An 11,976-nucleotide genomic window follows, 5' to 3' on the forward strand; every position below is an offset into this window, starting at 1 on the left:
AGTGGAAATGTGTCTGCACTCCCAGTTTCCCCGTTTAACCAGTCAAAGCAGCACTTCCCAGTTTCTTTTCATGCACAGAAGCAAGATATGGTGTTCATTTTTTTTAGCATGGATGGAACCTTCCCAGTCCTCTCAATCCCTCAGAACAAAGGAAATAGAGAAGGGACAGGAGGGGAAAGCTCACACCCAGTTCATGCCTTTTCCTTGCAATAAAAGGTCAATAGTCACGGTGATTCACCCACGAAGCCCCCAGCCCTGGCTCTGCTGGACAAGCTTGGGGCGAGCATCGCCCCCAGACTTTGGGTGTGCCTGAGCCCAGGGGGGTTGGCGGTATCATCTGGTCACTCTGGGCCCGAAGAAGTAAAAACTAAGTAATGTTGATTGTTTCCACGGTAACAGAGAGTGATTCATTCTGAGGGTAAAGTAATGGGGGAAGAAACATGGAAAATGAAAATCATGTCTCAGAAGCACATTGTATAATTATCTTGTTCAGCAGGCCTCCTGCTACATGCATGCCTTGACCTCTGCTATTTATAAAACAGTCTCTCAAGATGATCTCTAAGTTTGGGGTTTTTTATTGAAAAGGAAGAAAAACCCTCACTCGTGCACCCTGCCAGCCTTGGAGGCTGAACAAGACCCATCCTAGCACAGGACAGCAGGGGACCAAGGGGAGTGATGGAGCCTCCAAAAATAATCCCCCAGAGATGAAAATTATCAAAGCGAGGGATGCTTTCATGGTGAAAGCTGCTGCCACCTGCAATTCCTCAGGAAAAAGAAGAACCTTTGTTTAGCCCTTTCATCCAAGCTATCCCTCCGCAGGTACCCACGAGCCCCTCCTGGGCTGTGGCCAGCTCTGGATTAAAGTCAGCAGTCCTCCATAGCCACCAAGCAGCTTCCCTGAGGAACTCCGGAGGCCAAACCCCAGTGAAAACCCAGGGAAAAGTATGCAGAGCAGCCAGCAGTTACACCCTGCGAGCTGCCTAGTGATCCGCTGCTTCTGAAAAGCGTCGTAGGGATCTTCACCGACCTCATGTGGTCTGGGCCTCAGTTTTACCTTTCTCCCAGAGCCAAGTCCTGCAGTCAGCCCCCCCAAAATAAGGAAATCTTTATAGGAAAGGCAGCTGGCTGAAAAAAAACCCCATACCTGCCAAGCTGTAAAGAGAAAGCAGCCACGGATGAGAGGAAGGTGTGATCCAGCAACCCACCCTCCTGCACCGCGCTTTCTCCACTAAAGCAGAAATCTTTCCCTTTGCCGAGGGACACTGCCCGCTCCCCAGCCACCCGCCTCGCTCCTGGGGGGATGCCAGTTCGGGGAGGCGAAGGGATTTTCTTTCAGACGTCAAAACCCTGTCAGGGCAACCGCCTCAGCCTTCGCGCCCCTGAGGCTCGCCCGGCCTCGCTGGCCTCCATCCTTCCTCCCGCCGACCCCATCGGGGCCGCTGCCAGGGTGAAACGGCCCTTCAGGTCGGGGAGAGGAGGGAAGGGCGACGGGGCAGGGGGGTGCTCCACGGGAACGCCGAGGCCGGGCAGCGGCAGCGACCCCCGACCGCCATTTTACCCCGGCTCCGCCATCGAGAGCGCGACGCGCGACAAGAGGCGGGGCCTCTTCCAGAGAGGGGGCGCGGTCACACCGCCCACCGTCCAATCCTCGCGCGGGGGCGTGGCCGTTCCCGAAAGTCGCCGGGCCGGCGTGGGGGTGGCCCGGAGTTCCGAGCGTTCGGAGATGGGGCGGGGCCGGCGGGTGGCGATTGGTTGCGCGCTGGCGTGCGTGCGTGCCGGGTCCCGCCTCCTCCCCCCCTGCCACGTCCGTGCGGCGCCTGCGGCGGAGCCGGTGCGGGCGGCAGTTGGCGCCGCGGCCTCGTGCGCGGGTGAGTGCGGGCGGGGCCGACCCCCCCCCGAGGGGCCGGGGGTGAGGTGAGGGCTGTGGAGACCCTCCCCGAGGGGCTGAGGGGATGTGGAGACCCCCTACCCCCCCCTCTGAGGGACTAGGGCTGAGGTGAGGGGGTGTGGAGACCCCCCGAGGAGCCGGGGGTGAGGTGAGGGCTGTGGAGACTCCCTCCCCGAGGGGCTGGGGGTGAGGGGATGTGGAGACCCCCTCCCCACCTCTGAGGAGCTAGGGCTGAGGTGAGGGGCAGTGGAGACCCCTCCCGAGGGACTGGGGCTGAGGTGAGCGGGTGTGGAGATTCCCCGAAGGGCCGGGGATGAGGGGATGTGGAGACATTCCCCCCTCCCCTCCGAGGGGCTGGGGGTGAGGTGGGGGGATGTGGAGAACCCCCCGAGGGGCTGGGGGTGAGGGGATGTGGAGGCACCCCCCTCTGAGGAGCTAGGGATGAGGTGGGGGGGTGTGGAGACCCCCCGAAGGGCCGGGGTTGAGGGTGAGGGGATGTGGAGACCCCTACGCCGAGGGGCTGAGGGTGAGGGGATGTGGAGACCGCTACCCCGAGGGGCTGGGGGTGAGGGGATGTGGAGATTCCCCCCCCTCCGAGGGGCTGAGGGTGAGGTGAGGGGATGTGGAGAACCCCCCGAGGGACTGGGGGTGTGAGGTGAGGGGACCCCTCTGAGGGGCTGCGTGGAGGGTGAGGGGATCCCCTCGAGGGGTTGGGGGGGGGGGGGGGTCGTCGTCGTCCCCCAAGGGCTGCTTCAGCTGAGGGGAGCTGTGGGGAACCCCTGAGGGACCGCAGGGGGGCTGATTCAGCTGAGGGGACCCCACCGAGGGGCCGTGCAGGGCTGTTTCTCGCCCCCCTCGAGGCAGGGCCGGGGTTTGTCGCCCTGTCCCCCACCGCTGGGGAGCCGGCAGAAGTCTGACCGAGCTCTCGGGGGTCCCCTTGGGCAGGCAGCTCATCTCAGGGGGGGACCCCCGGCATACTGTGCTCCCTCCACGCTGGTTTTCCAGAAGAGAGCAGAGCAGAGGGAGGTGGGACAGGTGAGCGGGGCAGAACGTGTTCTGTGGGCACTGGCGGGACCCTGTCCCACTCCTGACACGGGTGGGGAGCCCAGGATGCTCTGGGGGAGACTTCAGGTGTGTACCAGGGCCAGCACCTGGTTGTGGAGTAAGCTCAGCAGGCCTGGAGGGGAGACCAGTGACCCATTGAAACAGGCCGGAGCTCTTCTCCCTCACCGTACATTGATCCATTTTTTAATTGGCCACTGCATTTCTATCGAGTAAGTCATATTCCTGACTCCAGAAAATGGGCGAAGCTTCAAACTTCTTCCTGCTCCAGCTGTGGTGGATGTAGTTTGAAGAATCACTCTTAGTTTGTCACTAACTGCTTGAAAAACATCAAAAATTTTATTTCCTTCATGTGTTTTTCTACTGTTGTGTGTGCTTGGTATTCTGTAAGCCTGAGCTGAAATTAATTTATCTTATGCTGTACAGTACAATATTTGAATGTTGTTATGAACACTCATGAATTCTAGGAAGGCTTTGTAACGGGACAGGGTAATGGTAACGTTAGAATAATCGAGATCTAGGAACAGAGATACCAAGTGTATTGTTGGAACCAGGGAGACTTTGGCTTTGCTTAGCAGTGACATAATTAATACGCTGGCGATGGGCTTGCGGTTCTCTGCACATAACAGCATGATCTGATCACTAAAGCTCAGGACTGGGACTCAGAAGACCTGGATTCTCACCTCTGACTCTTCCATCTATGGAAATGTTTTTCTTTGCACTTTGTTTTTCCCACTGTTTCATTTTGAAAATTCATGTGGGATGAGAATTTGTATTGCTTTTTAATTGCTATATCAGCAATTTTTTTACTTTTATATGCAAGATTGAGATGAGAATGGGGATTTAAAGGCCAGTGTATACCAGCAGGTGGCATAAAAAAAGATTTTGTGGTTGCTTTTTTTCTTTTTTGAAAGAAGCTTTTTCAGTTGCGTTTCCAGAGCCACCTTCAGTTTTGAGGCTCAAATGCTGCAGTTATGCTGAGATGCTTCACAGGTAACATCCTCTGTACTTTCTCTGGGCAGCTTAACAGGGCTGTAAAATGTCTTATTTTGAGAAGTATTCATCCCAAATACATTTTTCTTTCTGATGTTTATTTGGCCTGTCCAACAGCGTGCAACTACCATAGCTTTTATGGTGCAACTAAGTTAATTTGAAATTGTATAAAGAACTTAGGAGAAGTTCACACGATATATTCTGTTCATACTAGAAACCTGACCAGGTATTCCACAGGTGACAAAGTAAGAATTATTTTCCTGTGTCTAGCGATTAGGAAAATATATCCCTTTGCTTCCTCTTGCGTATTATTCAGAATTAGGGATAATTCCCAGATCTTTCTTTAATCATTAACAGGTGTCTCACCATCATCTTGGCAGTTCTGCGTTTTACCTGTTAATGGACAATGAGATGCTGTGCTTTACAGCTGAGATGGCATTAGGCTTTGTAAATATACCGAGCAAACACAACTGCATTAGAAATGCAGTATGGGCTGTAAGCATGTGTGCAGGCTGTCATATCATCTGTGTTTTCCTATGTGTGATGGAGTGCCTCTTGGCTGAGATACTAAATATTTATGTGATGGGACTGGTTGAAAAAAGTGTACTATTCCTACCGCCAGTTTTAAATGAAACACTAATGCAAATGATCTCTATATTCAGTAAGCAGTATGTTAGGGAGGTTTCTTGAGAGTGCGAGATGCTTTCCTTTTCAGAGGGCTATAGAGGTTAAATATGCCAGTTGATGTCTTATCTGTTTGGTTTTTTCCAAGAGAAAAAACTGCCCAGCTGAACATAAAAGTGCCACGTGTGTTGGCTTTAGATAACGTGTGCAGTGTTGGGGTGCGTGCTCTTTTGTTTAACCCAGCGGCCTAGTCCGGTGAAGGTTGAGGAGCTTCAGTTGCAGATAAAGTGAACAGCAGCTCTGGTTTCATTCACCTTTCTTTGCGTCCCTGAGAAACATCACGTGGCATGATATAACCAGGGGAAATGACATATTGGGAGATTAAAGCAAGAACAAACCAAAATGTTCCTTACCCATGTGCATTCTGTTCCAGAACACCTGTTGCAGCCATGATGCCTGTTGCAACTGTGATGCCTGATGACACACCGATGTTTGACCCAAATATTCTGCATGAACTTGACTGGAGCGAGAACACGACGACGTTTTCTCCTGCTATTTCTCCTTTAGAACCAGGAGATGGCCTAGTTTTGAGACCACTTTGCACAGCTGATTTAAATCGAGGTAGAATCCTGCTTAATGATCATCCCAAATGAAAGCTAGGTGCTGAACTAGATCATATGTGTTTCTGCATGATCTCTCAATAGATCAGGATTGCTCATTTTATCTGATTTGGGTTATTTTTATCAGTAAGGAATTTGAGCACTTGGCACAATGGATTGGTCGTGCTGTGTTGGGTGACCCTCAAAATTGGTTTTACTGTTTTAATAACTTCAAAACCACTCTTAAAATTCAAGTAAAATCTTCCAAATAATCCACAGCTTCCTACTCGCCACAGCTTTAGAGAGGGAGTACAGTTGTTCATACTGTTCCTTTTAATATAAAAGTAATGTGAACCAGCATATTATTCTTAGTGCATGAAGACTTCTTCAGTTCTGTAACTTGGATGAAAATGTTGTTCTGAATATACAGCTTAATCTTGCATAATTTCAGGCTTATACTTTTCTTGCTTGAATGTATGCAGCTTCTGCGTTCAAGCTGCAGTTTGCTGCTGATGCATTAGCTGATCCTTCAGCAGTGCTCAAGGTGGGAGTTTGATTTTAAGATTGCAGTCTAGCTCTACAACTGCAGAGCGCAGGCTTTTACATATGACTGAATTGCATGGTGCCATGGGGATGTTAACTCTCCATAGAGCTGTGTCAGGTTGTTCTGTGCTGTTTGGAGCTCTTTGTGTCTCTCTCCCTCACTGAGGGTTGTTCCCTCCTGACCCCCCCCCTTTTTTTTTTTTTTTTTATAACAGGCTTTTTTAAAGTTCTGGGTCAGCTGACTGAAACTGGAGTTGCAAGCCCAGAGCAGTTTATCAGTGAGTATATCATTATTTCTTGGCATTTCCATAGAGGTGGCTGGGAACCAGAGGATACTGACGCTGACAGCAAATCCACTTGGGTGTGAGGCTCCCAACTGCCTGATGCCAGAGGGATTTAGTTGTTCAGCTTCCCTGAGGCAGCCTTTGGCACTCAGCGTTGGATCCAGCTGCAACTATCCCAAAGGGTTTCTTGGCTGGGACGGACCTGAATTGTATACCTGCTTTTGAGACTGAGCTTTAGATGCCTGGCAGAAGGGACTACTGGGTGATGGCTTGTTTTGGCTGAATTAATGCAGCACCGGTAGCGAGGCAGAGGCTTGTCTTTGATCATCGCTCAACAGCAAACCCGAGCTTGCTTCACTGGTTTGACTGAGATTTAAGAAAACTTAAGAGGTGCTGCTACCATCATCATAGTGCCCATCTGCAGAGACTCTGGGGAAGGAGGGCTCTCTTGGCAGCTGAGGAAAAGGCATTTGTTTAACTTCTGCTTTTTCCTGGTTCTGTCTGGTTAGTCTGACTCTAGGGCTTTCAGGTTCTGGGGTCTTGGGTGCATCTTCCTTGTGATCCTGAACCCTGCAGTGATCTGCGTTCAGAATCTGTTGCAAGTGTTAGACTTCAGAGCAATTTAATCTGAGATTAATGGTGACTGTTCTGCTGTCTGCCTGCTACCACAGAAACCTTTGAGCACATGAAGAGATCTGGAGATTACTACGTTACTGTTGTAGAAGACACAAATCTTGGACAGATTGTTGCTACAGCAACGCTGGTGATAGAACACAAGTTCACTCACTCCTGTGCAAAGGTATATCCTCTCGCTGCAGCTGTAAAGTGAGGGAAAAGATCCTGTCCCCTTGACTCTGTGCATAACTCCATGGTGTTACTGTGTGACAAAGTACCTTCTGCTGAGTCAGTGACAAAAGCATCTTAAAAATATCTCCCATCCTTGGGTGCTCAGCTGAATAGTAAAAGGAAACTTTGGCTTTTCTTAAGGAAAAAGAGCAATTTGATGTCTGTCCCGTTCTCCCTCCCAGTGAGCTTTTGAACTAGTCAGACTTGGTTCTGACAGAGCAGATGGCTGAGGATCTCACTGCTGTGGAGTCCCAGCTAGACGTGTGAAAACAGGGAGCTAGAGAGACAGAAATCCCTCAGCAGGGAAGGGCTGTGGTGGGACTGCAGCTCCTGCTGGGTGCTGGAAGGGGCATTCCAAGCATGTTGACCACTGGAGGAGTTGTATCGAAACAGACAGTAGAAAATTCGCACAGCAGTGTTCTGTTCAACTAACACTTGCCTGTATTTTCACAGAGAGGCAGGATAGAGGATGTTGTCGTAAGCGGGGAGTGCAGAGGAAGGCAGCTTGGTAAACTGTAAGTATTTCACCACCTTTGCCTTTCCACAGCAGGCAGGGTGGCAGGCCCTTACTCATTTGCTTTCTGTCCCCCCACCTTACCGTGCTGATGAGTGCCAGCAAACAAGCTGGCAAAGATGGCTCACCAGACCTTTGAGTGCAGGATTTTAGCTCTGCAGGTTAGCTGCAGGGCAGAGCCTCCCCAGCCAGACAGCTGAAAAGAATTTAGCCAGGAGGTATCACTAGCTGGCAGGGTGCAAGCTGAGGTTCTTGTACCATACAATTGTCTGTGAGACGCTGGTACTTTGTTCTCTTTTTTTTCTTGGGATAGCAACTATCCTGTATAGTAAAGGAAAATGCAGAGTTCGGTAAAACTTCAGTATTGTTGGTCTTATAACTTTAGCTAATTAAATGTTAATTGATCCAGTGTTCAGGGCTGTTTAACTGTTGGTTTTCTGTCTTTCAGATTAACGTCCACCCTAACATTGCTAAGTAAGAGACTGAACTGTTACAAAATTACACTTGAGTGTCTGCCAAAAAATGTGGATTTCTATAAGAAGTTTGGCTATTCAGTATCTGAAGAAAACTACATGTTTCAACGGTTCTTTAATTAAGAACTTCTAGTCTTTTTTTTTTTTTTTAAAGACTGTTGGTGGAGGAGCTTGTGCTACAAACATTCTCTTCGTGGAAAATTTATATAGTATTGCTGCAAATATTAATGATCCCTATAAATAATGAACATGAAATGTGTAAATCCTGGAGAAAAAATTACTGACATTTTAGAAGGGTCCTCTTGGTTAGGAAATAAGCGCTTAGAACTAATTTTTACTACTGTTCAGTCCAAGTGAAGCTTTTTTGTTCTAGCTGAGTTACAAAGGACTCTTGTTAAAGGGATGGTTTTTAACCAAAGGTATATATTTTTATCTCAAATTTTTTCTTGCATTGTATTTTTCTAAAGGTTTGCGCTTCTTTTCTTGGTAGCCAAAGTACAGCTCGTGGGATTGTTCTGCTGTCTGTACTTCACGGAAGGATGACGTAGCTCGGGTAGGGATGATGCTTCTCTTATGCAGAATTAGTGATACAGAATGGGCATTTGTTCTGTTCTTTCTGTGAAAGCTCACTGAAGTGCTGTTGATGTTAGCGTACCTAAAGTTTTATAGGCACTATTTTCCAAAACTGAATTTGTTACTATTTGTGCGGGTAGGGGAGAATCCTCATGGGCTATGCTAAAGCTTGATGTTCTGAGTCTAAAAATGGATGTGTACTTCTCGCTGCAGGGATCCTGCACTTTAGCTGATAACTTTGTTTTCAGGATAATTACTTTTTTTGTGAGAGAAAAAAAAAGAATAACCCAATGGTTTGTGACAGGGCAAAGGTAACTGGGAGACTGGAATGTCTGGCAGACAGAATACACCCATCTTGAGCGGGGCTCTGGCTTGTACTCAATGGGAATGTGATTTGGGATTGGCAGCAGTGCATTCAGCTTTACCAAACACACCCAGCCAACTTGCTGTACTTGAACTCCCAACTCCTGAGGGTCAGGTGGGCTGCGGTTTTGCTGGTAATGGCTTATGCCTATGGCATAGCAAACTGGCAGAGAAATGTCCCATCCTGGTCCTGAGGGATTGTTGCTGCTTTGGAGCATCCCTCTTGCTCTAAGATTGGGTAAATGATTTTAGCACTTTTGCCAGCAATGGCAAGCAAGTAACGTACAAAGCTCTGGTTTCAACAGTAGTGTTTTGTGCAAAGAGAGTGACAAATCCTACATCTATGAATAGGGCATTATAAATACATGAAGGTTTGTACAGAACAGCCAGTCTTGTTTGTGAACAGTTAGGCCTTACAAAATGTTCTTTCATTGTGGTGTGGAGAGCTACTTTTAAGCTGTGGTGGGGGTTCTATTTAATGTTCCTGATGGTACTCCACTCAATATAGTGTTTCCCTGGTGATGTCTGTTTTATTTATTGATTATTTTTTAAAAAAAAAATCTTTAAGCTGAATAAATGAAGACTGCCAAATGTATATCTGGTCTGTTCTTCATATTGCTGCCTTGTGCCTAGTGGTAGGTATCCAGAGTAGGTATGTACCTGTTGTCTTTCAGAACAGTACTGCCTGCTGCGAGTATCTTTGTTTTCCTTTCCCTAGACTGAAAAGAATGCTTTCTGAGACCCCATATTGATTTTAAGCATGTCTGATGCACATTTGCATCTTGGCAAGTATGACTTTGATGAAGCAAGTCTTCAAAAGCAAATCTGGTGGTGGAGCCTCTGCCTGCAGCCACAAACCCCCAGCTGAGGGCCTCTACTGCAACCAGAGGTGGGCATCCAGACATGGGCACAAGCCCAGGGCTGCCAGGAACAAGGCACAGTCTGAGACCTGTGTGGCTTGGAGCCAGGCAGGAGTTTCTAACCCACTTTCTGCTCAGCAGCCACTTGTGTTTCAGCTGCAGCAGCCCTGCAGTTAGGCCTAGGTGCCCCATTTTCTTAGGGGTGTTCTCCCCTAAGAGAAAGCAGAGCTTCTCCCAGATGTGCTCTGCTGACAGAAGATCAAGGTGGCTTGAGCCCCAGCTCTGAACTAATTGTGTAAAATCAGCTGGGTCCAAATGACTGAGGTGGATTTTCTTGCCTTTCATAGTTTTAATTAATTCTGAATTTCCACTACTTTAAAGTGGATTATTTGAATTCTGTGATATCTACACCATCTAAATAGCTCCAGGCCCTCATTAAGAGTTTATGACAAGATTAGCACAAGTGAGGAGCAGGTGATTGGGTACCCAGCTTAGATCATTGTAAAACAAATGAATTAGGTTGAAAGCTTGGGTTTGTGGCTGCATGACAATGCCTCTGCTGGGCAGAATCCAGCTTGTCAGCATCCCTTTAGCTTTGAAGAGCTCTTTGTTCTGTACCAGAGGTGACAATCCCAACCTTGGCAGGCTACCACCCCTATGGAAATAGCAGTTACAGCAGCTCTGTGTTGAGGGGAAAGGTGCTGCCACACCTGGTTAAACAGCTAGGCTGTCAGGAATTCCTCCGGAGGAAGAATGGGCTCAGTGTACATGAGGAAGGGGTTGTGGGTGTGAGCTGCAGGGCAGGAACTGGCCTGTTACCAGCAGAGGCCCTGGAAGTGTTAGCTGGCAAACACACTAAACCCACTCTACAAACTGCAGGCAGATGCTGTAGAGCTGGTACTGCCCAAGACTGGGGACTGTCAAACACTGCTGCTGCTGCTGAAGAACACCTAGTACACAGGTTTATGTATTTAACTGTCACAGTTCACCAGAAAAATGCCACAAATAACAGCATTTAACAGCAACAGGTGGTATTAAAGTACATGAGGCAGCCCCTAAACTGAAGCCCTGTTAATGTATCTACAGTACAATTGGCTCAACAGGAAAAAGCAAGACCCTCCCACTCCCAGGAAACAAAGGAACCAAGGATCTTGTCCAAAATCAACCATAACATAACTACCAGCTACTCCAGTGGTGTAACATTACCTCCTCCTTGGGATTTCATTTTCTGGGTAACAGCTCTCCCCCCATAAGGAAGAGATCTCCAGCTCCTTCTGTTTCCCCTAAGCTGGAAAGGGAACTTTAGCACCTGAACATACAGCTGTGGATCCCCAAAGATCTGGGTCCTGCAGCTTTGCGTCTGAACCTGGGGAAGGGAAAAAACCCCAATATTCAACCTCTGCTGGTACTCTAAGGCCACAGGGAGGGACCCCTGCTGCAAATTACCACCTTTGATTCAACCCCAGAAAGCAAACAGTAATTGAAAAACCTACTGGCTGTAAGCTAAATGAGACAGATGTCACAAAGTTTTAAATAAAAGGCTTAATAATAGATATAGGAAAACTAATCTCAGAATCCCTTAGGATTTTTGCAAGGCAGCAGGCAGACAGACCAGAATGACTGCAAAGGCAGCAGCAGGGGGTAAAGGCATGAAAAAAAGATTGGTGGAAAATCCTTAGTCATGAAGCTCATTAGTTTGTGCAACAGTCTCCCCAGGGAAGCACCAGGACCCCAGTGAGGTAACCAAACCAGACTACACATGAACAAGTCCCTCTGCCAGGGGATAGTTAGATGAATCAAGAGTGTTCTTCCATCTGTGTTTCATCTCTACCCCCTCCCAAGGGAGCTGAAATAGAAAGCAGTTTTATGCAGAAGTTCTGGTTCCCATGCATGTTTTGTCAGAAGCTTGCAGCTGGCAGCATTTGGGGAGCTGTGCAAAAAGAGACAGACATCCACAAACCCCACTGCAGCCATGTGGTAGCCTCGTGGGGTAAATGGTGAAACATCCGAGATTGTATTTCCCAAGAGCCCCAGAAGCATTCTTTTACAGAGAGTCAGTTAACAGCACATAATAAACCCTACAACTGCAAAACCAGCACTGCATGCTTAGCCAGTCAGCTTAACACTGACAAGTTGTAGTTCTTAAGGAGCTAACAGTCACACTTCCTTTTTTCAAGGTGAAAATTTCTAAACTAAAGCATCATACATTTCTCAGATTTTTTTTTTTCTGAAGGATTTGCACTGCTCCATCACCAACACAGGTGGCAGAGGACAGACAGCAGTAAAGTTCTGCTGAACACTGGTTCAGCTCCACTGAAGCTGTGAACCCTCCCCACACACAGCACTCCAGGGCC

The 11,976-nt window shown here is 48.3% G+C and overlaps 1 protein-coding gene across 1 annotated transcript; it reads left to right on the forward strand.

The window, feature by feature from the left end:
• Positions 1–1,799: 1,799 nt before the first annotated feature.
• On the forward strand, positions 1,800–9,357 carry GNPNAT1 (glucosamine-phosphate N-acetyltransferase 1). The gene is made up of 6 exons (XM_049828628.1): positions 1,800–1,868; positions 5,001–5,188; positions 5,925–5,987; positions 6,665–6,792; positions 7,293–7,354; positions 7,802–9,357. Exons 2-6 carry the CDS (start codon positions 5,017–5,019, stop codon positions 7,947–7,949), a joined length of 573 nt encoding a protein of 190 aa, XP_049684585.1. The 5' UTR covers positions 1,800–1,868; positions 5,001–5,016; the 3' UTR covers positions 7,950–9,357.
• The last annotated feature ends 2,619 nt before the right edge of the window (positions 9,358–11,976 follow it).

The sequence above is a fragment of the Accipiter gentilis genome, chromosome 25 (assembly GCF_929443795.1).
Source record: "Accipiter gentilis chromosome 25, bAccGen1.1, whole genome shotgun sequence".
Taxonomy (NCBI): domain Eukaryota; kingdom Metazoa; phylum Chordata; class Aves; order Accipitriformes; family Accipitridae; genus Astur; species Astur gentilis.

Excerpts from the sequence above, each read along its gene's own strand:
- GNPNAT1 (XM_049828628.1), top strand. The coding sequence starts at position 5,017 with ATGATGCCTGTTGCAACTGTGATGCCTGATGACACACCGATGTTTGAC. Across the intron at positions 6,793-7,292 it reads TCACTCACTCCTGTGCAAAG|AGAGGCAGGATAGAGGATGT; the intron begins GTATATCCTCTC and ends GTATTTTCACAG. Across the intron at positions 7,355-7,801 it reads GGAAGGCAGCTTGGTAAACT|ATTAACGTCCACCCTAACAT; the intron begins GTAAGTATTTCA and ends TCTGTCTTTCAG.